The sequence below is a fragment of the Leptonychotes weddellii genome, chromosome 7 (assembly GCF_054177405.1).
Source record: "Leptonychotes weddellii isolate Sample4059 chromosome 7, ASM5417740v2, whole genome shotgun sequence".
Taxonomy (NCBI): Eukaryota; Metazoa; Chordata; class Mammalia; order Carnivora; family Phocidae; genus Leptonychotes; species Leptonychotes weddellii.
In genome coordinates, this window is record NC_138375.1 from 96,404,596 (window position 1) to 96,431,838 (window position 27,243).

Consider the following 27,243-nt stretch of genomic DNA (forward strand, 5'->3'; position numbering starts at 1 on the left):
GTGAAAAACATAGTAGATAGTAGACTAACCATAATAAAATAATGAGAGCATTAAAATATTTGGTCCATTTACTGAAAGTTAACAAATGACTAATTCTATTTTTTTTTTTTTTTTGGTAGCTGTTGTATTTGTTGTTGATAGCAGTCATAGAGACAGAGTTAGTGAAGCACATAGTGAACTTGCAAAGTTGTTAACAGAAAAAGAACTCCGAGATGCTTTGCTCCTGATTTTTGCTAACAAACAGGTAACACGTTTGTATTTCAGAATACTTATTTAGTAGTTTTGTGCATCCTATGTCATTAGGTAACATAAGGTAATTTCAAAACTGATAATTCAGTAGATACTTATGAAGTTTGTGCTGAGTATTTTAAATACAGTATATATAGAAAGTTCTCTACTTGGTACCTTGGAGTATATAGAAAGAAATAAGGTGGTTGATGCTTACCAGAAACTCTTATATGTTTGAAAACATGTAAGTGACTGTATATGAGATTGTAATACATAGAAAACTGGTAAGTAATTTCAATTAACAACGTCTCTTGGAAAATTAGAGTAGTTCTAAAGGTGGCATCTTGTGAAAGATGTGTAAAAAGTGGGATTTGAGTTGAAATTATGATACGAGTTGAAATTATGGATAGGACGTTGAGTCAATATGTGAAAGAAAGAACACTGTAGGCAGAGAAAATAAAAGCATGAGTGTTTTAAAGGCGCATCAGCAGATCTATATGTGAGGGGCAAGTAGAGGATGAAGAAAATCTGGAATAACAGATGAGGTCTAGACTGAGAAATTTAGGTTTTATTCTATGACAAAGGAAAACCATCAAAAGGTTTTTGGACTCATACCTGTTTTAAGACTGTAATTTGGGGGTAGGATATAGCATTAATCAGGGGGAAGGGACTAGAGACAGGCAGATACAGTAAATTGCTGTAGTAATTCAAGTGAGAGTTAACAAGATCCTGAATTAAAGGAATAGAAGGGTGGAAGTAGATTGAAAAGAGTTTTATGAAGGTAGATTTGTTAGAATTTGTTGTCCGAGTGGGGAGGATAAAGGACAGAGAGAAGCTACGTATTCCTAGATCTTGAGCCTATGCTTCTAGGAGGATGAGAATGCTTTTCAGTGCATTAGAGGGGCTAATATGTCATTAAAAGGAAGGGTAGGATGAAGAATAAAGGATTTCCCTCCTAATAAAAAACCACTAAGAGCACAGATACACTTTGCTTTACTTACTGAAAGACACAGATAAGGCAAAGTGAAATATCATTTTCCACTTAAATTGCTAAAGATAAAAATGTTTCATAATCTTCAGACTCACACATACTGTTGATGTGATTATTAAACAGAGACATTTTCTTGGAGGGCAATTTGACAGTACCATACCTATCAAAATTTTAGATGCATATACCCTTGTACCCCACAATTCTACCTCTAATAATGTATTCCGCATACAAATATCCTAAGTTTATCCTGCAGATAATGTTGCACATGAATGTAGTTAAAAATGTTACATATGTATATGTATGTGTTTGTAATAGCACATAAACAGAACCTCAATCTAAATATTAAATATACAATGGGTTAAGAAAATTATGTTGCACCTACATCCTGGAATGCAGTTCAGATGTTAAAAATAATGTAGATGGTCTTCTTGTCCGGATAATGGAAAGATAACATCTTTAAGATGTATTAAGTAAAAAATAAAAAAAAAAGCTGAAGTATGTTTCTGTTTGTGTTTATTTGCATGAATGTGCATGGAAATTATCTGGACAAATATATAAGAAATAATAACTGGTGGTTGCTTCTAGGAAGTAGGGGTGCTCGGGTATTTGGAGTGGGAGTTTAATAACTGTTCATTATATAAATTCTACGTATAAGCCATTTTTGTGATACACATGTTAACCTTTTTCTTTTAAGTTGATGCCTTATGACTCAGGCAGTATCTTTCATTCAGGTTGCATCGCCTATATTGATTTCACTGAAAGTGGTTCTTACAGACTATGTTATAAATGATCTTAATCACAACCCTACTTTTCTCTATACTTATTAATCACAAAATAATTACTGAAGGGTGAATCTAGGTTTTAACTTTAGGTTTCTTTTAGAATGGTACCAACAGAATTCTTTATAAATGGTAATTTTGATGGGCTGATTATAAAAAAATTTCTGATATGTATCTATCTTTCAGGATGTTGCTGGAGCTCTGTCAGTAGAAGAAATCACTGAACTTCTCAGTCTGCATAAATTGTGCTGTGGCCGTAGCTGGTATATTCAGGGCTGCGATGCTCGAAGTGGCATGGGACTATATGAGGGGTTAGATTGGCTCTCAAGGCAACTTGTGGCTGCTGGAGTATTGGATGTTGCTTGATTTTAAATGCAGAAGTTATTTAAAGTTTTGTGGTTAAGAGTTATTTTGCACATAATATGTTATAAGAAATTCTACATCTCAAAGATAGTTTATTTAGGATGTATATTTAAAAGGAATCTTGGTTGGGGAATTCAGTACGATATTGCTTTTTAAAAAATTACTCTAGTAAAATTTAAATATTTGAGCAGATTAAATTGCATTAAATAGGGACTTCTTGAATATACATTTTTTAAAAACATACGTTTTTATTAAGTTTTTCACATTATGTGTGACCCATATATTGGCAAAGAAGTAGTCAGAGAAAGGGTAAGGTGAAGGTTTATTCTTTCAATGAAAAAGGAATAACCAACTGAATGCCTAATGGAACCTCTGTGGGAAGCAAGTGAAGCATAGCTTCTTCTTTATCTTGCCCTTTCACTGGATTTTGGCAGTATTTGTAGCAAAACAGCAGTGACTTAATGAATTAGAATCCAGACTGCATCTTGGAGAAATAGGATTAATTTACTTCTTTGTTCAGTATAACAGAATAACTTTAATGCTAAGAACTATAAGCTACAGAAAATTAATATTTTATAATGTTTTATTGAAACTTTCTCTAAGCCCTTTTGTATAAAACCCAGTGAGTCAGATGAAATGTTATCTAATTAGGTATGACTGTCAGATTAGTATTAAACTGAAGAACAATTAATAATAAAACTGTGAAAGTCATTTATGTTGTAGTTAATCTTCACTTATGAAAGACCCATTTCCAGGGTTGAACCTGTATGTATTATCTCCTAGGTCACAGCTCTGAATTGGTCCTTCTATTTTCAATATGTTTAAAGTAGTTAGAGTTTCTTTTTAAAATAATACTGCATCCTTAGTGGGGATGATTATAGGTAAAATGTAGTAAGTTACACATAGAACCAGGGTCGGCTTACATAAAAGTAGGAAACTACATTTACCTTAAGAAAAGTCATTTAAGCAGTGGAGAATCAGTTACTTTAAATGCTTTCCCAAAAATATAAGTATATTTATCTTGACAATAAGACATTATTAAGGCTCTTCATGGTAAGGCCTTGAGAAGGAAGGAAGAGAAATGTTCAGAAAGTTTACATCACATTTATTATGCAGTGTTGTAAAAGTTTAAAAATTTTGTGCTTTTTACTGTTTTTCATTTTTTAAGGATACTCACTTATGGCAGTACAATTTATATTTAAACATAGCTAGATTGGGTTTTGTTTTTTTTTAATATGCTCTTCACCCTTTAGGATGAAGCTGAATAATCCTAAGTCTTATTAGTTGAACTGCTAGGAGATGTCCCTCTTAGGTGGCACTGTTTTGGTTCTTTTGTTTGTACTTTTGTTTGTTTAAAATAAACAGCAAAACTTTTAGAAAACAAAGCATTAAAAAGAAGTCCATCAGTGTTATGGGCAGTATGTAAATAAGTAAATAGTTCATCCTTTATTTCTCAAGTAAAAGTTATGCTGTTACAAGTGTAATTTGTGCATATAAGTAACACTTATGAATTAAATTATTTAATAATTACAATAACTGTGAAAAATAAAAAACAACATTTGTTTGTGAGCCCTTGACCTGTTTTCTCTACTAGGTAATTGGAAAAAAAAAAAAAAGTCTAACACTAACATGTAAACTTGTTTTCCTTGTAAATTATTAAGTTCATTTCACCAATTTTGCTAAACTTTGTAATTCACATTCTTAGCATATTACTAAACACAATGTAAAAATTGTGCTTAGACCTGATTATAATGTACATAATAGTGTTTGTGTGTGGTTTCTTTTTTTAAGAAATATTTTTCTCAGGCTCTTATTACTATTTGTGGTTGTATTCTTTCACTAATCATTAGTTAAGATTTTGCTAGTTCCCTCTGGGAAATGTCAAATTTAATAATGAGAGAGATGTTTTAAATCCAGTCTATTAGGATTTGCCTCCTAGCTCTGAATTTCTGTATTTAGCCTAAATATACTGTATGGTTTATGTAAAGCAGGTTTTACAAGTGTGTAGCCCTGGTCTGTAATTCTGGAATGCTTTATCATCACCAGAAGCCATTATTTGCATTACACATAGACAGCAATAAAATGTTAAAATCATTTTAAAGAAGTCCTATCATTATTCTAAAAATTCTGTTTCGTGTACCATCTACTAGTATAACTAGTAACCAATTAAGAAAGTTGTATTTGTGCTGTGGTTAAGAGAAAGAAAACAAAATGGGGTAGGGGATGACTTGCATGTCAAATTTGAGTTGTAGTTTATTAAAGATTTAGAAATAACTTATTCTGTATTTGCAGTGTAAGCTGCACTTAAATGAGTATTATAGCTAATGTTTTGATAGAACTAAAATTTTTCATTAAACAAAGTGAAACTCGTTTTTTAAATTTTAAGTACTATTTTTGAAAATGTCTGAGAAAACTTAGGTGTAGCCTATAACTATTATTGCTAAAAGAAATACATTTTCTGTAGTATTGAGATACCTTTGAATTTGCAAAGTAGTAATAGGGAAGAAGACAGTTGTACTTTGCCTAAAAAAATAATGAAGAGGATGAATGAGTAAGTATCAGTTGGTATCCTGCTAATAATTTAAAACATGCTTTAAAAAAAGGGACATCTGGCAATGTATGCTTTTAAGTCTACTGATTATGTTAAATTTATGACACGAAATGGAAAAATTCGTTCATCAAATAGGATTTTTCACTCAAGCAAAAGAACTGTTTGGCAAAATGGGGCATCACCACCACTTGGTGGCAGTATTATCAAAAATTTAGGATTAAGTTTTCAGGAATGAATAAATTGCTAGGGAGATGTCTAGACACCTAAAATAGGAAGAAGAGGTAAACGTCACAGTGAAAAGTCATTTTATGTCCAAGTTCTACCTTATAAAAGGAGGACGTGATATTAAAGTAGCACAACTTGGCACATTCTTCCATCTCACAGGTTTGTGGTACAAAATGGATAAAGGAAGTAATTCTGCTTATCAATAGAAGGAAAAGTGTAAGTTTAAATTTAAACATAAGAATGTGGATTCCCTAAATAGGTCTGTTGAACGTGTTCCTCCTTTAACTTCTTGTTCTCCTTTAACTTCAAGAGTGTCTGGAAACTAGAAGCCATGGTTCTTAATAGTTATGAAGTCAGGAGGGAAAGTGAAGAAATGAAATCAACAGAAGACTTTGAACTCATACTGTTTTACTGCTCAAATTACTACTAATTGCTCCATTATTAGCTACTAAAGGTTTTACTTAATATATAGTTTCTTGATGGTATATTTAGTAAGGTAAGAAAAGATACTATAACTTGAGGAGAGAAAATTTGACTTTAGCTACATGAGGAAAATAATGTGAAAACAATAAATGAACCTATATATAAAACTAAGGACTAAAGTATTAATTTATTCTCATTCTTATATTTATTATAACACTAGGTGTAATACTCATTTAAATGTGACTTACCTGCAACTCAGAATAAGTTATTTCTAAATCTTTAATAAACTACAACTTCCTATTCCTGAAATTTTACTTACCACTACTTAACTATTTTTAACAATGATTAAAAGGCAAAACTATTTGGCATGAAACACAAACCTAAGAAAAGAAAGGAAGTGGTATATTACTATCAGATCCTGGTACCCTTTCTTAGTGGATCTAAAGAAACGTGGGCAGATTAGGTGGCATGTTTTTAGAAAGCTAAGGAACCTATGCATACAATTCTCATTATTTAATCTGGTTTTGAGTCTCATGACAAATTACATATAAGGGGTGCTGTTTGCCCAAATTTAATCCATCTCAGTTTATCACCTCCTAGGATGAGAAATGCTGCAAGAAAAATCGAAGGCAGAGTTTTAAAAAAGGACCTTTAATGAAAAATACAAAACATAATAATTGCATCCTTGAAACATGATTTGTATGTTCAGCAAGTCCTAAGAACTTCCTAATGTAAAATAACCCTGTTTGATATATGTGTATTTTTTACTTACACATACAATGAAACAAACCTTATTTTACTTGACAGTAATATTTATGATGCTGACATCCTCATAGGGCTTATCTGTTTTGGGATTGACTTTGACATTGGAGATCCTTTGTACAACTTCCATTCCTTTAGTCACTCGTCCAAACACTGTGTGCTTATTATCAAGCCAAGGCTGCATTGGAGGAGAAATGGAAGATCTTGGTAAACCCAGATTCCTTAGATTATACCCTTTGGGTGAGCAAATTAAAGAGAATTTAAATTTATGCTTCATTTTTAAAATTTAAATAAAAGGATGTAGAGTTAATTTCATTTAGCAGCTTTTAAGAGTGATTTCCATAATTACATGAAAAAATATAAAAGCATAGTATATATAATGTTTAATTAGATATCTGCACCTTTCAGACTAAAGGGAGCGGAAGATGTTTGCTAAAGCTAAGTTTCTCTGCATGGCTTAATGAATTACGGCTAAGGCTTTAAAAGTTCTCTGCAGGGATCCTACCTGCATAAGTAAGAGGCAGTTTGGAACTGTTTAAGCAGCACGTGCTTTCGTATTAGAGAGATGGGAGCTCAAATGCCGGCTCTGCTGCCTACTTGACCTGTGGCAAGTTAATCATGGCTCACTGTTCATTTCCTCATCTAGTTTTTAAAACTGGGTATAGTGATACTAGAAGTATTGTGACTATTACATGAGACTTTGTGCCTGATAGTAATTATAAATATTGTTCCTTTATTGCATGGTGCTTAATTCCAAAACATAGTTTAATAATTTGTATAATTTTGTGTAACTGCACAGCAAGAGAGCTCAATATTCTTATGCTGTATTTTATCAAATCTACACTGCCATTGATTATGAGCTGCATTAAAATTGAGAATTCATTTGCTCTAATTCCTCCCATTCTAAAGATAAGGAAACAGCCCCAGAAGTGAAATAATTTGTTTTCTGTTGTACAACTAGTATTGGCAAAGTTGACTTAAACTCAAGTGTCCTGAGTTACAGAAGTATTGTTTTACAAAATAAAATCCAATTTGTTTTACACTTTCTCATTTAAATTGTTTTCATTTCTATAACCTGGCAGATAGAAATAATGGTAGACAATACTGCAGCTCTCTTCCACTGAATTCATTCTTAGATCATAATCTATGAATCTGTGGCTTATAGACAGTGCTGTTCTACTTACCGTTGGTACTACTGTTATGAAAAACTGAGATCCATTAGTATTCGATCCAGCGTTGGCCATGCTGAGTGTATATGGTCTGTCATGTCGTAATGTTGAATGAAACTCATCTTCAAATTCTCCTCCCCATATGCTTTCTCCTCCCATACCAGTTCCTGTTGGATCTCCCGTCTGAATCATGAAGCCCTTAACAGGAAGTACACAAAAAACATTACACTTGTCCTTTTCTATATGCATGCTTTGGAATCTTATGTTTAAGAGTGTTTTATTTTTTATTTTTTTTAAAGATTTTATTTATTTATTTGAGAGAGAGAGAGAAATAGAGAGGGAGAGAGAGCACATGAGAGGGGGGAGGGTCAGAGGGAGAAGCAGACTTCCCACTGAGCAGGGAGCCCGATGCGGGACTCGATCCCGGGACTCCAGGATCATGACCTGAGCCGAAGGCAGTCGCTTAACCAACTGAGCCACCCAGGCGCCCCTTAAGAGTGTTTTACATTCAGTAAAATCTTAACTTTTCTTAACTGTCACTCTATAAACTGATTTTATTAAAACCTCAGTAAGTTATACTTTACTTTAGAAGATGTATTTCCATTGCTTAAACACGACCTTATTTCATTGAAACAAAACTGCAAAGATCTCCTCATTTATAGACATATACTGTCTTTCCCAATAATCTAATTAAAACCAATTAATACTGTAAGGAAGTTTCAGACCCATATAGTGTGCTAGGTTTTATAGAATTGCCCCACTTTTCTCTCTTCCCTTTCTCTAAAGACTCTGGATTGCCTGGTGAGTCATTTCACTAATTCCTTCAGAACCCCCAAAATCTGATTACCTCTCCTGTCATTTCCCCTGCCATTTCTGACCTGCCAGTTACCAAGAACTATATTACTGCCCCATCTATTTTATGGAACACCGCTCAACAAAATCCTGGGCCAAGTTCTTTCTGTTCTTCAGGTTTTAATGGTGGTTCTCAAAGATTAAGTGGCATCATGTCTCTTCTATTATTTAAAATCTTACCTTCTAGATCTAGACCTTATCTAGTCACCAGGTACAAGTAACCTTAGCTTTTGGTTTTATCTAAGCATGACTTTTTACTCAGTATCTGACCCCTGCTTTAGCTGCTGACAAAATATTGATGCAGTGTTTCTAAAAAGATACCAAGTTACTATTCCTGTGCTTGATTCTAGATCTGATATGACCACCCTTTTTTTTTTTTTTTGGCTTCTATAGTCCTTTTCTTTTTTTAGGATGTTATTTATTTGACAAAGAGAAAGAGAGAGCGCGCACAAGCAGGGGGAGTGGCAAGCAGAGGGGGAGGGAGAAGCAGATAACCCGAGGAGCAGGAAGCCCGATGAGGGGCTTGATCCCTGGACCCTGGGATCATGACCTGAGCCAAAGGCAGACGCTTAACCGACTGAGCCACCCAGGCCCCCTTTCCTATTCCTTTCTAATAAACTGATAATTGTGAGACAGGAAGATTCCTTAGGTTTAAACCTGTGGTTATGCAAAAACACACTATTCCTGAAATCATTTAAATTTTGTATCAACTTGGGGTGCCTAGGTGGCTCAGTCAGTTAAGCGTTTGACTCCTGGTTTCAGCTCAGGTCATGATCTCAGGCTTGTGGGATCAAGCCCTGAGTCAGGCTTTGCACTCAGTGGGGAGTCTGCTTCAAGATTCTCTCCTTCTATCCCTCTCTCCCCTGCTCGTGCTCTCTCTCTCAAATAAATAAATCTTTAAAAAAATTTTTTTGTATAACTTACCTTAATTATACGGTGAAATGTATGTCCATTATAATAACCATTTCTGCTATGAACACAGAAGTTTTCCACTGTCTTAGGGCACCTAGTAAGACACATGTTAAAAATATGAAATCTATTCAGGGCATCTTAAGACAGTTTACTTTGCAGTTGTGCTTCTTAACGGTGTTTTCAGTATCTTCTGAAACTTTCAGGATAGTTTTTTTTCCATAACCTCTTCTAATCTTAGGATAAGCAAGAGTTGAAAGAGCATATAAGCCATAGTATATTCATATTGTTTAGTATATTATCTTTAGATCATGACTGCTTATTATATTTGAGTTTGACAGTATTTAAATTTCAAAGTCATTTAGCAGATTAAAAAATACAACTACAGTACCTTAAGATACATATGTTCACTGAACTTGTATAGTGGGTTCAGTTCCTGGGAAAGGCAATTTTCTTATAAAAACTATGTTATGGTACACTGACACAATTCCTAACCAAGGACTTACTCTGAAATGATATCTCCCAAATCTAATCAACCTTAAATGACAATCACACAAAGTATGAAGCTTTCCAAATAATGTTCACTAATCTCATGTGATGATTTAATAAGGTACATTATCATGTAATAGCTCTAGAGCTGGGAATAGAAGGGAGATACAAGAGAATACTGCACGAAGTACATCAGGAGATAGGCTTAATAGTTGCATGGGTTGTGAGTACCTAAAATGAGACGGTCTCGGTGTCTAGAGCTGCCTAGTTCTTTGTTCATTACCAAGGTACGTATAAAACAATCATATCCAAAATAAGTAAGTACTTTTAAGTAAAGGTGTAGTAAAAGATATCATCTCTTGGATCACGAATAGCCAGATATTCTACATGGCACTGCATGTTCATCTTGCAAACTTTTAAACTGTCCAGAATACACTTCTGCTTTTTTCAATTAAATGGCCTTATGTTTTTTGTTGGAATTTTTAAAACATACAGATAGCACTGGGACTAAATAAGAGGTAGTGGATGTCTAGCAAATGTCAGGAGGAAAAAATTATCCTCCCCTTAAGGATTTGCTTTGAGGATAAAGCCAGTTCTAACAACTGAGTCACAAAATTTAGTTGGGATGTGTAGCTAATGGTAATATATTTGTGTATCACTTATAGTTTACATTCAGCACTTTTGTAGCTATATGTTTTGTATTCATAATAATAAACCTATGAAGTATGTGTATAAAATTTTCCCATTTTCTAGAGGGACAGTTACCAGAAAGCTAAAGGTAGATGTTCTATCAAACACTTCAATTCTTTAAAATTCCTCAAGTTGAAATAATTTTAAGTTGCACAATTTCTTCAAATAAACACATTTACACTGGTGTTTAAGACAACAGAAATAGTACATACTCAACAGGAAAAAGTTTGATGTGAATGTCTCCCATACTTGTGTGGATAATGGCACTATCTGAAACTCGTTTAGGTCCTTCAGCTTGAGTAGCTGCCATGACTTCTTCTTTAGAAGGTTTCTCATTAAAAACATCTCTGTCAGAATCTGCACTTTTTGTATCTTCCGGTTCTCGTTTGGTAAACTCAAAAGAAAATTAAGAGAGTGAATGAATTAAATTTTCGTCTGGTTAAAATTTATCAACAAGAAAATTTCATTTCTATTTATGGTATTTGAGAAAAGAAAGAATTCACATCAGAATAAATCCTTGTTTCAGGAATCACTTCCTATCACAGGATGTGTAATGCAGTTAAATTATTTTTACACTTGTCTAATATAAAAATCCATTTAATGAAGATGTATGATTTCAAATGGGATTTAATTTCTTTTTGGGTACAAATTTAACAAGATGCAGTTTTATTTGAGGTAGCTCTCTGCTTCTGCCAGCTAGTATGTCAAAACCTGTCACCTGTTGCTTACTTTTCACTATTTAGATTTCCTGGGTTTGAATTCCAGCTCTGCTACTTACTAGTTACATGATCTGGGGGAAGTAAATTCATTTTTTCCATTTCTTCATTCATAAATGGGGATAATAATAACTACCTCAAAGAGGTTCCTGCTGTGAAGATTAAATGAAGGGATATAAAATGCTTAGAGAACAGTGCCTAACATGTAGACGATACTATATACATATTAATAATTGTTATTACAAAAGCAGAACCTGGTGCTAGGTAGGCTGAGGATTCAAAGATGAATCAGAAATGCATCTTGACTTTCCTTCTTTTTTATTGCCTGCAAAGCCCCATCTGTTCTATCTAAACCCTGAAGCTTGGGAGAAAGAATGCAAATTTTGAGTGAAGTTGTAGAAATTTCAGGATACCTCAGGGTATTGGGAAAACTGAAAGAAACCTTTCAGTTGTTAAAACTTTGGACTTCTCTAAGCCTGTTTTTTGTTTTTTTGTTTTTTTTATTTGATTTTCAGTAAGTAGAAAATTTTTCTCCCAAGAAAGCCCTACCTGATAACCAGTTGAGTTCCAGGAAGTAAAACCAGTGCCCCAGGCCCTGTCTTGCCTAATGTCATTCCTGATCTACTTGTATAAATTCCAAATAAACAACCAAGTTAGGATGTTGTTGCCTTATCATCTTACTCTCCAGTTTTCAAAGGAATGGTGTGTCTGTTGTATGATTGATTGATTGATTTTTAAAGATTTTATTTATTTATTTGACAGAGAGACACAGCGAGAGAGGGAACACAAGCAGGGGGAGTGGGAGAGGGAGAAGCAGGCTTCCCACCAAGCAGGGAGCCCGATGCAGGGATCGATCCCAGGACCCTGAGATCATGACCTGAGCTGAAGGCAGACACTTAACGACTGAGCCACCCAGGCACCCCTGTTGTATTATTTATTTATATGAATTTTTAGCTCATGTATTAAACTACTAAAGTTCAAATTTTGTAAAATTTTACTTTTATTTCATGATACTGGATTTGAAAAAAAGGATCAAAAATTTGTACATATGTACACCATTTTACTGTTGCTTACGAATACGTATGTCTAATAAAATGAAAGATAATTTTGTTAGCTGTATAAAGATGCACAGAGTGACTTTTTTCTTTTTCTTCAATGATTATAAGGAACATGTATGATTTAATCAACATAAAAGTAAACTCTAAGGGAAGAAAAAGAAAACATAACTTGTTAAAGTTTTTGATAAAGTGAATGGAACATTAGTATCTGTTTTTAGTATATACCAAGAATTCCCTATTACAATTAACTTTTACCTTCAAAACAGTTAAATTACAGGTAAAAACAAGAAAAATTCTTTTCCTTGAATATATATTAATTTTTAGCAAAGACTTTGATTATTATAAATAAAATTTTCATCTTAAAGAATGTATCCAGTTTAGGTTAAAAGCTTGGTTGGGATAAGCAGCTATTTCCTACATTTATCAAATGCTGGTAACCTGAATAGCATCATAACTGCTTACAGTATATCAGATGAAAGAATGAGTACACTATAATGAGCCAGAGACTTAACCAAACTTTGTGAATAGTGAAGAAAACATAATGTCCTGTATTTGAGAATTTTATATTAAGGAGGAGATGACAGGGTCAGAAATTAAAAAAAAAAAAAAAAAAGGAAATTATTCCAAAAACTGTGACACACTGCACAAGCAAGCATACCTAATCAGACTTGATGTCAAGAGAAGGCTTCCAAACTGAGATCTAGTGAAAGTAGGGACTGGGGACAGGTGTGTGACTGGCAGAAGGAACAGCCTGTGCAAACGCCTTGAGGTAAACAAGGACATTCAATTATTGCAAATGGGATCAAGTTCAGTACAGTCAGTGTAGCAAATGAACTAAAAATGAAGAAAGACAGGTAGAAGAGCCATCTAATATAGTTGAGGAGCCATTAAAAGATTTTAGGCAGAGAAATAGCCAAATGTGGGACTTAGAAAGTCTCTGCAGTGTGAATAGAATGGTAGGGCAGAGGTCTCTACACTTAAGATTTTTTCTACTTGGCTTAACAGTTAGGACACTGCTACTCTTAGATAGCTTGGTAGTTTGATTCTGAGCCCAATGTTAGTTAACATGCAAAGTACTTGGACTACTGTAGAAAAAAAAAATTTCTCAGGAATATACACTTTTAAGGTAGCACCATTACAAGGGAGTTAAAAGGTAATAAAAAGAAATGTGCTTAGAGAAGGAAGTGTGCAAGTTCAGGGGAGATAAATTATGTTTCAGAATAAAAGATGAAAAATAATCTTTTGCAGGAGAATTTTAAAACCCCATAGCAAAACTATTATGGATGCAAAAATACTGTAACTGCTTACTTCCTAACATCTTAGACAACACAAACAGTTGTAGAAGCCAGGATGAAAAATTTTCAAAACAGGAGGGAAAACTACAAAATCAAGTCCTAGTTAAATATTCTACAATATTAATGTTTTAAGATCGTATTCTGGTTGTTTAGAAAGTCTGCTACTATTGCCAACATTCTCTTCAGTTGAAGGTACAAGCTAAGAAAATAAAAATCCAACCAAATTGGAAGAATTAAGGTCTATTTCCTAGTATTTCCGCATACCATATAAAATCTGTTCTTTTTGAAAGATGTACAAACTATTGTTGGGTCAGCTTGAATATTCTGAAGAACAGGGTTTTCAGAAGCTTTCATTTCTATAGTAGTTGCAGCACGATGTTTTTTGGCTATTCCCTGGAACAAAGCCAACTGCATCACTCTAATATTTTCTTGCTTGCCTAAGATGCGCACACACCTAGAAAATACAATGTTTTATACAATAAAATTATCAGAATGAACTCCAATTATAAAAACTTTATAGTTAAGAGGTAGGAATCAACTAGCCTTTATCCTTTACCTTTGTATAAAATAACTAGCGAAAGTTTTTTTAAAAAGTGCTTCTCATCCCCCTCCCCCAAAAAGCAATGATTTTAAATTGGTAGGTGGCTGGAATTTTCAGCTTAAAAAAAATACAATCATTTAGTCATATAGTTTTAACCTATTCCTATCACTATTATTTTAATCGTTTTATAAGCCTTCAAAGATTCTATACTGCCAAGAACTACAATATAAATTTGTTTACATGTGAAAATGTACAGCACTAGATTTTTTCTCTTTAAAATATACTTTAAGTTCTTTTCATTTACATTCAGTGATAGTATCTGACTGTAGCTATTTTGTACTAAAACCAAATGGACTGTTTGCACAAAGGGCTTTTGTGGTTTCATGCATTTTAACTTCTGATTTTATGTCTAGCAGGATGTAATGCTGAATTCTGTGGTTAAAATATTTGGCAACATTTAACATGAACCAGGCTAATTTAAATCAATAAGCAAAAGAGAGACTGAAACTTGTTAAAAAAAAAAACCAAACCAACAACTTGAAACTATGCATATCTTTTTTCCATTTCTTTTACAAACATGAGTGGAAACTTTTTACATAAGATTATAAACAACCAAAAGACCACAGAAAAATCCAGTCAAAACATTTGGTTAAGTTTAGACATTTGGGACCATTCCACTTGTCCTGGAACAAACAAAACTCCCATTGTTTTCCTGACGGAGGAAATGATCCCCCATAAATGAATGCACTTTTAAAAAACATCAAGCTTACCGGTTTGTTTCTACATTTATAACTTTAATGCCTAGCATTGTTCCATACAGCACGAAGTGTCCAGTTTCATCAAAAACTATGTTAATTAATCTTACTGCATCCACCTTCTCCAACTCACGTTCTACAGCCATTCGTCGGCCAAATTCCATGTCGGGTAGCTGTTGCCTCATCTGCTGCAGTTCAGTAAACATCTAAGAAGCAAACCATTTATTAACAAAAAAGCTACATGATAAAGAGAATGAGAATTTAAATAGAAGCACAGAACACATTAAGAGCCATTGAAAGTTTGTGTACTTATATGTCATCTTAAGGAGGATTCTAAATACTATAAGCAGGAAATAAAAAGACATTAATAAGTTAAATCATAAAAAATAGTATTTATGCTAACTGGTTCTTCTAATTAAACAAAAGTTAATATAACTACTGTTTTCTCTATTGAAACTATCTGCTGCCTTTTATAAGCCACAGACTAGTACCTTCCAATAGAAATATAATGGAAACCACATATATAATTTTAAATTTTCTAGTAGCTACTTAAACAAAATAAAAACAGCTGAAATTATTCTTAATAATGTTTTATTCAACCGAATATTTCCAAAATATAATCATTTAAACTTTAGGGGCGCCTGGGTGGCTCAGTCGTTAAGCGTCTGCCTTCGGCTCAGGTCATGGTCCCAGGGTCCTGGGATCGAGCCCCACGTCGGGTTCCCTGATCAGCAGGAAGCCTGCTTCTCCCTCTCCCACTCCCCATGCTTGTGTTTCCTCTCTCGCTGTGTCTCTCTCTGTCAAATAAATAAATAAATCTTTAAAAAAAATCATTTAAACTTTAAGCAATATTAAAAAATTGAGATGGAGCACCTGGCTGGCTCAGATGGCAGAAGATGTGACTCTTGATCTCAGGGTTGTAAGTTCAAGCCCATGATAGATGTAGAGATTACTTAAAAATAAAATCTTAAAAAAAAAATTGAGATATATTTGTTCTATATTTCTTATATTAAGTCTTTGAAATCCTGTATTTTATACTTTCAGTCCGTCTAAATTTGGACTAGCTTCAAATCAAGTGCTCAATAGCCACATACGGCTAGTGGCCACTATACTGGACAATGCAACTAGACTGTAAGGTCCCTGTACAGGGATCATGGGCCTGACATGATATAACAAGCACTCAATTTTTGTTGAATGAATGAACTCTTATTATTTCACTAATTTATAAAGATTTCATGACATTTTAGAAAATGTTTCAAGTTATTTTTACAGAAAGGACAACACAGATTATCATTAGGTAAATGTGGCTTAGTGTAGATGAATATTTTTGTGAGTGTTCTGTAGTTTTGATATTTGGTTTTCTTTTCTTTAGATATTTGAAACAATTTCAGACAGGGTCACATCACAATTACTATGTATTATCATACTATAAGCTTCCCCCAAAATATGATCTTTCATTCAGTTTTCCAGATATTTAAGGCCTCAAGCAGCAGAATTTAAAAGTAGGTCTCCATTGGAGATGAAAAGAAACCAGGCTTATGTTCAATTTATTTTTTTTCATGCTTGCATTAACTGGAAATTCTGTTTTTCTAGATATGGAAAGAACAACAATGTAAACAACTCCAAAAAACAAAAGAAGGTATGTGTACTAGGCAACACAAGAAGCAAAGGTCTTACAAGACAGATAAAAAGCCTGGTCTGTAGGGTTTCTTGTCTCTAGTCTCTGAGACTGATAATTGCTTATTTGTATGCTAGAAATAGCCTAGATGCTGGACTACATTTTTGTAGTGAGGGACCCTTGATTATTTTGTTACAGATTCATTTTCTTTCTTTCTTTTTTTTTTTTTTTTTTAAGGTTTTACTTATTTATTTGAGAGTGAGAGCGAGAGAGATCACAGAGGGAGAGGAAGAGGGAGAAGCAAACTTGCCACTGAGCAGGGAGCCCAATGTGGGGCTTGATCCCAGGACCCTAGGATCATGACCTGAGCCAAAGGCTGACGCTTAACTGACTGAGCACCCAGGCACCCCGAGAGGATTCATTTTCAAGACTTAAGATTTGTAGATGGCCCTCTGCCCACATATAAGTATTTCATAAATGTTAATCCGACCTGATTAAGTACCTTGGTATCTTTTTACATATTCTAGCCTTAATACCAGGGCCTCTGTGATATTCATCTGTGTAGCCATATACAGCATATGCATATCTCATTAACTGTGAGATTCCACACATTTACTACCACTAGCATTCTAACTAAATTACTTGGCATTTGTTTTTGTTTTGTTTTGGTAACCTCTCTCATTCTGAATCTCAACTTCTGTCATAAGCTTTACTACTGACTTCCTCTTACCACTCTTACCATCTCGGCCCTTTGAGTTCAACAAATGTTGAAGACAATGATGAAGAAATAGAGTGGGCTGAACAGCTCAGAGTATTCATGTTAAGAGATTTATATCCAGAGACTGTGTTTTTTAATGTTTCTTTTCCTAAGGAATCTTCAAGGAGTTGCAAGCTGGTAAAGAGACTTTAAGTTATATTTAAACTAATATTTAGTTACCATCTACCGAAAGAAGAAAACATCACAAAGGAAGTTTTTCTCCTTTTCTTAAAAGTATAGTGGAAAGCTATTCTCTTCCACCAAGAAAATGAATCATGAGGATGATTTGACTAGCAAACAGATCTTCCTATTTGTCTGGATTCATACTACTTCAGGCCGATAACCACCCAACTTATTGCTACTTGCCACCAAACAAGAGTGTCACTAATAAGAATAACACAATTTAAGACCTTAATGCAGGGAATCTAATATAAACTGGTCACTACCAAGACTGTAGAATTGACATTGTCATACAATAAACATTACTGCTACAAAGGTTCAACCCACAGACTCTTAGAGGATTCAACATACCATTAGCAGTTAGAGAACACTTCAGGGAAACAGGTAGTGAAACCCAAATTTCCACAAAAAACAGTTAACTTTGCATGGATGGAAACTCTTATTCTACAACTACATGCTTTAACAAATTCTTGTTAGCAGTTATTATGTGTCAGGTATTGTTCTTAGTGCTGGAGATACAAATATGAACCAAAACAGATAAGGGACCATAGATCGCATAGAGTTTAATCTATGAGGGGTTGACATGTATTAATCAAAAATAAGACCATGCCAAATGCTCTACAAGAAAATAAACAGAGTGATATTAAGTCACACACACAAAAAAGTTGTCCCAGGGGCTCCTGGCTCAGTTGGTTAAGCATCCAACTCTTCGTATTGGCTCAGGTTGTAAACTCATGGGTGTTGTGATCAAGCCCTGAGTCAGGCTTCACACTGAGCAACGGCAGAGTCTGCTTGAAGATTCTCTCCCTCTGACCCCCACTCAGGCTTGCGGGTGTGCTTACGCTCTCTTGTGTTCTCTCTAAAGTAAATAAATCTTAAAATAAAAAGTTGTCCTAGATTAGATGAACAGTGAATTCCCACAGGAAGTGACCCTTTAAATAAGATTTGAAGGATAAGTTCAACTGGTAATGGAAAGAATGGGGGAGGGGTGACTCCAGGTAGCAGGAACAGCATATGCAAAGGCCCTGTGGCGGGAGACATGGTCAAGAAACTGAAAGAAGGCCTAAATGGCTAGAGTAAGAGGCAGGGAGAAAGGTGATTTATAGTAGGGTAGAGTGGTAGGCAAAGGCCACAACAAGGCAGGCCATGAATTTGGTCTTGATCCTAAGAACAGGAAGTCACAAAAAGGTTCAAAGAATGACACAATCAGATATATACTTTAAAAAAAATTGCTCTGGGTGCAGCGTCGATAACAGATTAGGAGGAATCCAGGACATAGGCAGTAGGCCATGAGATAGTCTAGGCAAAAGATCATGAGCTACAGTATGGACAGCTGTGCTGAAAGGAAATGAACAACTTTAAAGCATATTTAGAAAGTAAAATTGACAGGATTCATGATTAATTTAAAAAACAGGGGTAAGGAAAAAGAGTTAAGAAGTTAAGGATGATTCAGGTTTCTTTGGCTTGTGCAAGCAAATGGATATTGGTACCATTCATGAAGACAGCAAAACAAAACCAAAAAAAACCAAAAAAAAAACCCCCAAAAAACAAAACAAAGGATAGCACCAGCTCTGTTTGCAATAGAAAGCTGGAAAAATCAATTTGGGAGTTGTCATACGAACAGACAGGAGTGAAGAGAGTTAAGAAAAGGCTAAGAAAAAAGTCTAGAAAGAGTTTTGAGGAGCTTAAGAGGATGAAACAAACAAAACTAAACTAAAAACACAGCCATATAAATATAAGGATAATTGGCTCAAAAGGTATCACATCACAAACCTAGGGAAGAGAGTTCTGAAGAACACTGAAAGACAGCAGACAGTTGAATAATATCTTCAATGTGCTAAGAGAAAATAACCATCCATGTAAACATCTACATACAGAAAAAATATCTTTTAAGAAATAGCACAAAATAAAGACATTCAGAAAAGGAAATAGTCATTAAATTTATATTGCACTTACACTTAGTGATTCATCAAAGACTCTCATGAGTTTTCCAGTTAAAAATCTGAAAATTCTAACTTTTCTATCAGAACCAATAGTAGCTATTTTCTTCCCATCAGGTGAAAAACATATGCTGGTTGGATAAGCCTTGCACTTGGCAAATTCATATAAATCTGTGTCAGTTTTATATTCCCAGTTCACATTTTTGGGGAACTTATATTCATGAGGAGGCCCAGTCCAGTATTCAATCATCCCAGATTTATCAGAAGACACTACTGCTTTGTAAACTGCATTCAGCCGTATCTGAGTAAGAGGTGATGTATGGAGTTTGTCAAAAATATGAAGTGGCTGGTTATCTCCTCGACCATCATAAATGAAAATTTTTCCTGTGCTCTTCTCAGAAGCAGCAACTGAAGATATGGCATCCCCTGGGCAATAGATCCACTCACACTGTCCAGGAAAATAGCTAAAATATTTAAGAATTGAGGGAAAAAAGAAATCAATACAAATAAGCATCCTTATCCACCCTCACCACCAAAAAAATGTCCTGGCCAATGATTTAGTTAGTTTTGGATTCCTTGCTCAAAGTAGCAGAGAGATAGAAAATGGGAAGGAACAACTAAAAAAAGTTACCGATTTTTCTCTTTCTGACCTCATTAACGTAATGGTAATAACTTCTGAGGATTTATCAGACCACAAGGAGAATAGCATATAGCAGATCATTTACTTCTCTTGGGTAGATAAAAAAACCAGATCAGACCTGAACCTTAAAATATTCCAAGGCATTGCCTTTTGGATTTCTGTCTATGTCTCAGTCTATGTATAACTTACTTTTAAATAGTTTAGCATGTAACAGTATACTTGATAAATCCATCCTTGAAATGTTTAAAATTAAAATATTTTAGTTATGACCGTGATCAAAAGAAAAACATTTTGATATCACATTCTCATTATTAGTAACTTGATCTTAAAACTATAAAGTTTGAACATGCTACCTGATGAACAAAGTGTAAAAGAACTGGGACAAATTTAATCAATACACCACACGTACACACTCAAATGAGTGTTTTCTCCTTCTAGGCAGTCAGTTTGAGACGTTACACAGTTATTCCAATGTTGGTGCTGATGCTCAAAACTTTTTTGGAACTTCTCAAAAGTTTTTTAGAATTTCTACCAAAAGTTAAAAAAAATACTCTTTCAATATCCTCAAAGATGGCAAAGGTTCAACATTTATCAAAAGATTTAATTTTTAAAAACAGCTAGTGTGGGTAAACAAAGCAGGGGAATAGGACAGATAACCAAAAGATATTGCTATTTCTAGTCAAAAATAAGTTCTGACCATAAGTAATGAGACTGATTTCCTTTAGTGGCTCATAAACTGGTTTTGAAGGAAATTCCAAAAGAAATCCTATTAGGTAATGAACTGTTGTTCTCCTCCCCCCACCATTCATATGTTGCAGTTAACCAAGGTGATCGTATCTGGAGATAATTAGGAGGTAATTAAGGTTGAATGAGGTCATAAATGTGGGGCCCTAATCCCATAGGCCTGTGGCCTGAGAAGGGAAAGCAAGATACCATTCCTCCCTACATCCTGTCCCCAAAGAGAGTCCTCACCACAAATTAAACCCTGCTGGAACCTTGATCTTACACTTTCCAGCCTCCAGAACTCTGAGAAAATAAAATTTTATTGTTTAAGCCACTTAGCCTATGGTCTTTTGTAATGGCAGTCTGAGCTAAGACAAGTGCTAAAACTTTTTGATAATGCTATGATTTTAAAGCTGACATTCATTTAGATATATATAAATTCAGTATGGTATCTAAAGAAAGACATGCTTAAAACAAAGTATTCATCTCATTCCTGTACAGTCTAACCACATAGTTGGGGTATCAATATACTTCAAAGTTTAAAATCACCAACAAATCACCTCAATTCCAAAATGTATATAAGCCTTATAAGACACAATACATATGACTGAAATAAACACAGCAAGGGAGTTAATTCTAAGCACCAGTATATTAGACATGATGGATCCTTGTTAATTAAGTAATGTTAAATGGATACAATGAATCCTTGTTATGATGCTGTTTAAAAACTTCTGTGATTAATGACAAAACCACAGCAGAAGTCTCCAAAGAGATCATAACAAGGATTCATTTCTAATTTTCCTAAGCAAAATTCAAAGGCAAATTTTTTAATGGAATGGCAATATATTCTGTTTAGAAATTTCTACAAAATGGTGAAGTTTAGTTTAAAAATTATTTCGCTAAATTAAAAAATATATACTTTAAAAAAAGACTCACCCAAGCTTCAGCATATTGATCATGTCAAAGTTCACTACATCAAACACCTTCATTGCTTTATCATCACCCACAGAACAGAACAATGCTCCCTCAGAGCTAACTGCAATACTCTCAATAACTCCTATTTAAATAAATCAAATTAAAACACTCTAGTAAATACCAATGAAACAAATATACATGATTCAAAGAAAAAAAGCATTTTTTTTTTAAGAAAAAAAGTATTTTAAGAGAAACTTTAACCAATACAATTTAAGAGAGCTACACAAACACATCCAAACAGAAAGTGAAATTCTTACCCAGATGACTACGAAAATGTTTAACAAATTCAATTCCCTCTTCTATTTTTTTCCAGAACTTAACATGTCCATCATGACTGGCAGTAATAATAAAGTCTGTCCTGCATATATAAAATTGCAAAAGTTACTTTGTAAAACAGATGAGTTACTTAGTACCCCCAAAGCAATCATTCATGAGACTTTCTGACTCTCAAAGTAGGTTTTTTAAAAAATATCTTCCTTTATGAAGACCACTATATGACATATAAAAAAATATCTTCCTTTATGAAGACCACTATTGCAAATTTTGTAGTTCCTTTCTGGATATCATAATAGTTGCTGTGGTACTAATTTTAATCCCAAAAACTAGGATCAGAATTGAGCTAGCACTTGACATTAAAAAAAAGAAATTTCACCAGTAATCACTAGACCTGGGCGCCTGGGTGGCTCAGCTGGTTAAGCAACTGCCTTCGGCTCAGGTCATGATCCTGGAATCCCAGGATCGAGTCCCGCATCGGGCTCTCTGCTCAGCAGGGAGTCTGCTTCTCCCTCTGACCCTCCCCCCTCTCATGCTCTCTCTCTTTCATTCTCTATCTCTCAAATAAATAAAATCTTTAAAAAAGAAAAAAAAAGTAATCACTAGACCTTAGGGCCCATTAATGCTAAGATCATCCTATAGGCAGTGTTTTCACAAGGAAAATTATACTAGTTTTCAGAAGTTGATAAATCATTAAATCTCAATATATCCCTTCTCTATACAGCAAAGTTCAATACATTTGTTTTGTATCCTATCCAAGGTGTTTGGTTAAGTATCTGAAAGATTTTATACAGAATAGTCTCCCTTGTAAGGTATATAAAAATAGAAACCATTTATTGAAATCCAGAATATGCCAGGTACTTTACACATCTTACCTTGAATGCATTTCTTGTATGATATAGGAAAGAGTATGTAGGCCTTTATTTAACTTAAACTATTAAGGAACCTATGACATTAAACAGAAATCCACAGTATCCTAAAGTTACTTCTACAAATCCTCCTCAAAACTGAAGCATTTTTATAAAACACATTTTTCAGAAAGAAATTAAAAAGATGTGATAGACTTACTTGGTGCATACCACATGGGTGATGACATCTCTATGCATATAACTGCGTTCATACATAGATGCACTGGGGAGGTTTTCAAGATAGACTCTTTCAAATTCCAAAACTGAGGGGAAAAAAAGGAAATAAAAATGTATTTTTAACTGGAACTATTTACTATTTTGTACTTAAGATTTTCTAAGTTCTACTTTGTACATTCTTCTAGATTTTCTTAAATTTCTCTCAATTCACATGTAATGAAAAAAAATTTAGTGTTACATCACTTGTTACTTCTATTATTTCATAGTAGCGAATAGTACCATCATTTAGTCATGACAGGTTCTCAGGTATTATATAGAGGCTTGACTGTCCCCAGAACTTAAGAACTGAGTGATTCTGGCTTAATATGAAGGTTCCATTAAGAAACAGAAACCTTAAAAAAGTTTCATGAAATTATCACAACCATCTTTCCAACCATGTAGAGTCAATTATTAGTTCTAATTTAAAGTAACAAGAGGACAGTGGCCACTTAGAAGATGTCTGTTTATCTTTAAGGCACTAATCCTCTTTGAAGTCACTGATACTGGGATTAGAGCAGGTAAACATGTTAAAATACTAAATAGATTTTTAGAGCTGAAAAAATCCTGGAGTTCTCAACTTTTCCCAGGGACAAAACATTTTTAAGAGTGTTAATCTGAGGAAATACTGATTTCATTACAAGAGCTATGAACAATTTTACCAGCAAAAATTGATATATGCATATCTAGTAAAATAATCCAATGATGGCCAAACAGGACTATAAAAAGTTGCTACATTAAATATGAGATGTTTCATAGTTTTTCCTAACTATAATGTATAGCAGACTCAAACTTGTGCCCAATGAACTCCTTTCTCCTTCATTTTTAGTAACAGAATCCCCATTTTTATATGGGCATATTGACATCATTAAGAGGACCTTTCTCACCTTCTCCAGAGTTAGGTGTTACCGTATGTCAATGAGCAGTGTTGTCTGACAATGAAGAAGTCTCCTTAAAAAGTGTTCCCTTCTTCCCTTCCTCAGTCCTACAACTTGGAACTGGGATAACAGCACTGTTATTCTAATAACAGCACTGGGACAAAGATGAGGGCCATATCCTAGTGATGTTAGGGTAGAACGCTGGGAAGAGCCTAGGTCACTTTGGAGCCTCTATACCAATCCTAGACTCTTTACTTTGGGACTCCTTTTACACATGAAAGTATACCTCTGTCCTTTTTAATGTTATTGATTTTTTGGGTCTTTATGTAATTGGCAGCTTAATATAATCCTATCTGATACACATTCCTTTTGCTGTTTGTTAGTTTACTTGTTGAGCAGATATTTACTGAAAACAAAATAGTTACAAGGCCCATGGACATGAAGAACACATAACTCCTGTCTCTGAGAAACCATGAGTTTAATTAAAGGTAATGTCATATAATAATTTATAATATCTTTCTGAAAATGAATACAAATATCCAGTGTCCAAAGAACATGTTCTATTTCTAGAAATATATTATCAAATTCCTGTCTTTTTATTTTTTTTTAAGATTTTATTTTTAAGTAATCTGTACACCCAATGTGGGATTTGTATTTACAATCCTGAGATCAAGAGTCGCATGTTCTACCGATTGAGCCAGCCAGGTGCCCCAAACTCCTGTCTTTTTAGATAAAATCTTCAATGATATCTTTCTAATGTTTCATACATGTTTTTTTAAATTTCAATTTTTTCTTCAAACCGAATACTATTGATTGGCTTAAATACAAAGAGCATCTACTTAAGGGCAAACATTTTCTTTCTTTCTTTTTCTTTTTTTTTAAAAGACTTTATTTGTTTATTTGACAGAGAGAGAGAGTACAAGCAGGGGGAACAGCAGGGAGAGGGAGAAGCAGGCTCCCGCTGAGGAGACAGCCCAACATGGGGCTTGATCCCAGACCCTTGGATCATGACCTGAGCAGAAGGCAGACGCTCAACGAGCCATCCAGGCGCCCCTATGGCAAACATTTTCACACCTAATTATTTCTGTCCCTGTCAATTAAGTTTTATAAGATCTTTGTCTCTTAACACTAATATCAGCACTTTTATTTTTTTTTATTTTTCCAGAGAAAGGACATATAAAAATATTCTAATGCAACAATTAGAGCATTAACTTTGTCATATTCATTCACTCAATAAATACTAAGTGAACACTTGCTATGTGCAAAGCACTGTAGCAAGCAGTGAAGCAAAGTAGGAATGGACTTTGCTTTTATAAGTTTACAGTCTAAGCACTGGAGAGGAACATTATCAATCACATGAATAAATACACAATTTTAAAATGTAGCAAGTGCAATGAAGAAGAAATTGCTGTGGAAACATTTAACAGAAAGACCTAACAGTAAAAAAGATAATGTACTTTAAAAGTGTCAACGTAGTGTTCAAAAAATTGGCTTCTTCAAAATTTGGATACATAAAATTTGAAGGTTACCTGTAAATTCAGCTGTTAAATATTACCTCAGAGTTATGATCAATGTTCTTCAGAAACCTGACCCAAACTGGAGAAGTCACAGGCTTTACAGAGGAGGTGATGGCTGAAGGTGAATGCTAAAGTTGAGCAAGTTAGCCAAGTGAAAATGGCTGAGTGAAATCATTTCAGGTATACACCATAACATCCTGGTAGGCATTCAAATAAGAAAAAAAGCATGCCCCATTCTCAAGTGTCTTAATATGGCAGGAGTACAGAGTAAGGAAGACAGACAAAGTTAGGATAGAGAAGCAGTGGATAAGTTTTGGTGAGGTAAAGAGAGATCATGTCATGAAGAGCCTTGTAGGCCATTTGGGGAGTTTGGACTTTGTTTTGAAAATAATGAGAAATCACTGAAGAGTGTGAAGCAGAGAGAGTGATAAAGGTAAGATTTGAACTTTCAGAAAAATCGTATTTTAATCGTTTTACACGTTTAAGAAAGACATTTTACAGAACAACTTTTAAAATAAGAAAATTTAACCTCTTTCCCCACCCTTTTTATTTGATAAAACCTGGTCACTATTCCGCGAAAGTAGGAAAATACTTCAGGTCTTTGTATCTCCTGCGTGTGGTTTGAAAACCACAGATCGCCGGTTTTAGATGAAAAATTTGTGATCCAGGAAACTTATGTAACTTTCCCAGGTGAAAAAGGGCGCCTGGGTGGCTCAGTCGTTAAGCATCTGCCTTCGCCTCGGGTCAAGATCCCAGGATCCTGGGATCGAGTCCCATATCGGGCTCATTGCTCCGCGGGAAGCCTGCTTCTCACTCTCCCACTCCCCCCTCCTTGTGTTCCCTCTCTGGCTATGTCTCTCTCTATCAAATAAATAAATAAAATATTTAAACAAACAAACAAAGTCTTTACTGTAAGAGTCAGGATTATAATCATCTTTACCTACTCTTTACGATTCTAAATAGGCACCGCTCTCTCGCCCCCTCCCCGCACGCCCCAACAAACTCACAGCATTCCTGAACTAAGAGCCTTCAAGAAAACCGGACTGTTTCACATCTGCTAAACGGAGATAGAAATTCCAACCTCATATGCCTGCTGTAGGGATTAAATGAGAGGCGCCTAGCACATAACAAGTAGTGGCATAAATTAGCTTTAGCATCTATTAGAACACATTACTTTAACACATCCGTGATTAACATTGTTACATATTATCAAAAAGACGCTGTACTCAGCCCAAGTCACTATTTCGGGGAAACGTGCAAGTATAGAATGGCCAGCAATCAGAAGATCCTCTGTTCTGAGGGCACGAAACCCCGCAATCACACACCATCTGTTTTTGGGGTCTGGTTTGAAATCTCCCAGTCGGGGGACGCAGATTTCAACTCGCCCTGTGCCTATCTCTGTAGCTACCTTTCCTCTTCTTGGCCAATGTTGCCTCTACAGGTAAAGGCCCAACCCAGCGCTCTTCATTTTCCTCTTCGTTCTCTTGGGCCACCGCCACTACCACTGTCAGCTCCCTTTCGCTGAGTTCTGTTTTTTCCGGTTCCTCCTGGTCCCTGCGCCTTCTCCTTCTCAGCTGTGAATCGCTACCACCTTCCGACGCCATATTGTCCGAATTGTCACAAAAGACGCGACACACACACAGCTCTGCTACCAATCTTAAAAGCGGCGCAGCTTGCCCGTCAGCGGCCAAGCGAGTTTCGGGATTGGCTGGGGTGGGTAGGAGCAGATCCAATCAGCAAGCAGCGCGCGCAAACGTTCTAGGCCAAGAAGCCTTGTTACGCCCGGCGGAGAAGACCTGAAGTCCGTGGCACTGTGGTGGTAAGA

The 27,243-nt window shown here is 34.9% G+C and overlaps 3 protein-coding genes across 12 annotated transcripts in view; 2 read left to right on the forward strand and 1 right to left on the reverse strand.

The window, feature by feature from the left end:
• Window positions 1-4,455, forward strand: part of TRIM23 (tripartite motif containing 23) — a 33,124-nt gene extending 28,669 nt beyond the window's left edge. For all 3 annotated transcript variants that reach the window (XM_006732521.3, XM_031027267.2, XM_081825697.1), the window contains 2 exons: window positions 120-244; window positions 2,185-4,455. In XM_006732521.3, the coding sequence (XP_006732584.1) occupies window positions 120-244; window positions 2,185-2,364 (305 nt within the window). In that variant the 3' untranslated portion in view covers window positions 2,365-4,455. The remainder of the gene's footprint in view (window positions 1-119; window positions 245-2,184) is intronic.
• A 1,737-nt stretch (window positions 4,456-6,192) lies between these two features.
• PPWD1 (peptidylprolyl isomerase domain and WD repeat containing 1) lies at window positions 6,193-27,050 on the reverse strand. Its single transcript, XM_006732517.3, has 11 exons — window positions 26,827-27,050; window positions 22,971-23,073; window positions 21,887-21,987; window positions 21,591-21,711; window positions 19,308-19,755; window positions 14,812-15,002; window positions 13,765-13,954; window positions 10,644-10,825; window positions 9,268-9,349; window positions 7,507-7,689; window positions 6,193-6,500 (listed from the first exon to the last, which is right to left on the reverse strand). Exons 1-11 carry the CDS (start codon window positions 27,020-27,022, stop codon window positions 6,357-6,359), a joined length of 1,941 nt encoding a protein of 646 aa, XP_006732580.1. The 5' UTR covers window positions 27,023-27,050; the 3' UTR covers window positions 6,193-6,356.
• The window catches only part of CENPK (centromere protein K), a 133,003-nt gene continuing 132,775 nt past the window's right edge, over window positions 27,016-27,243 (forward strand). For 2 of the 8 annotated variants that reach the window (XR_014146736.1, XM_081825700.1), the window contains exon 1: window positions 27,016-27,237. The gene's annotated coding sequence lies outside the window, so the exon portion shown is untranslated. The remainder of the gene's footprint in view (window positions 27,238-27,243) is intronic. The other 6 variants (XR_014146738.1, XR_014146737.1, XM_006732541.3 and 3 more) reach the window with 5 other exon arrangements.

Excerpts from the sequence above, each read along its gene's own strand:
- PPWD1 (XM_006732517.3), bottom strand. The coding sequence starts at position 27,022 with ATGGCGTCGGAAGGTGGTAGCGATTCACAGCTGAGAAGGAGAAGGCGC. Across the intron at positions 13,955-14,811 it reads ATAAATGTAGAAACAAACCG|GTGTGTGCGCATCTTAGGCA; the intron begins GTAAGCTTGATG and ends TGTATTTTCTAG. Across the intron at positions 6,501-7,506 it reads TCATAACAGTAGTACCAACG|CCTTGGCTTGATAATAAGCA; the intron begins GTAAGTAGAACA and ends CCTCCAATGCAG.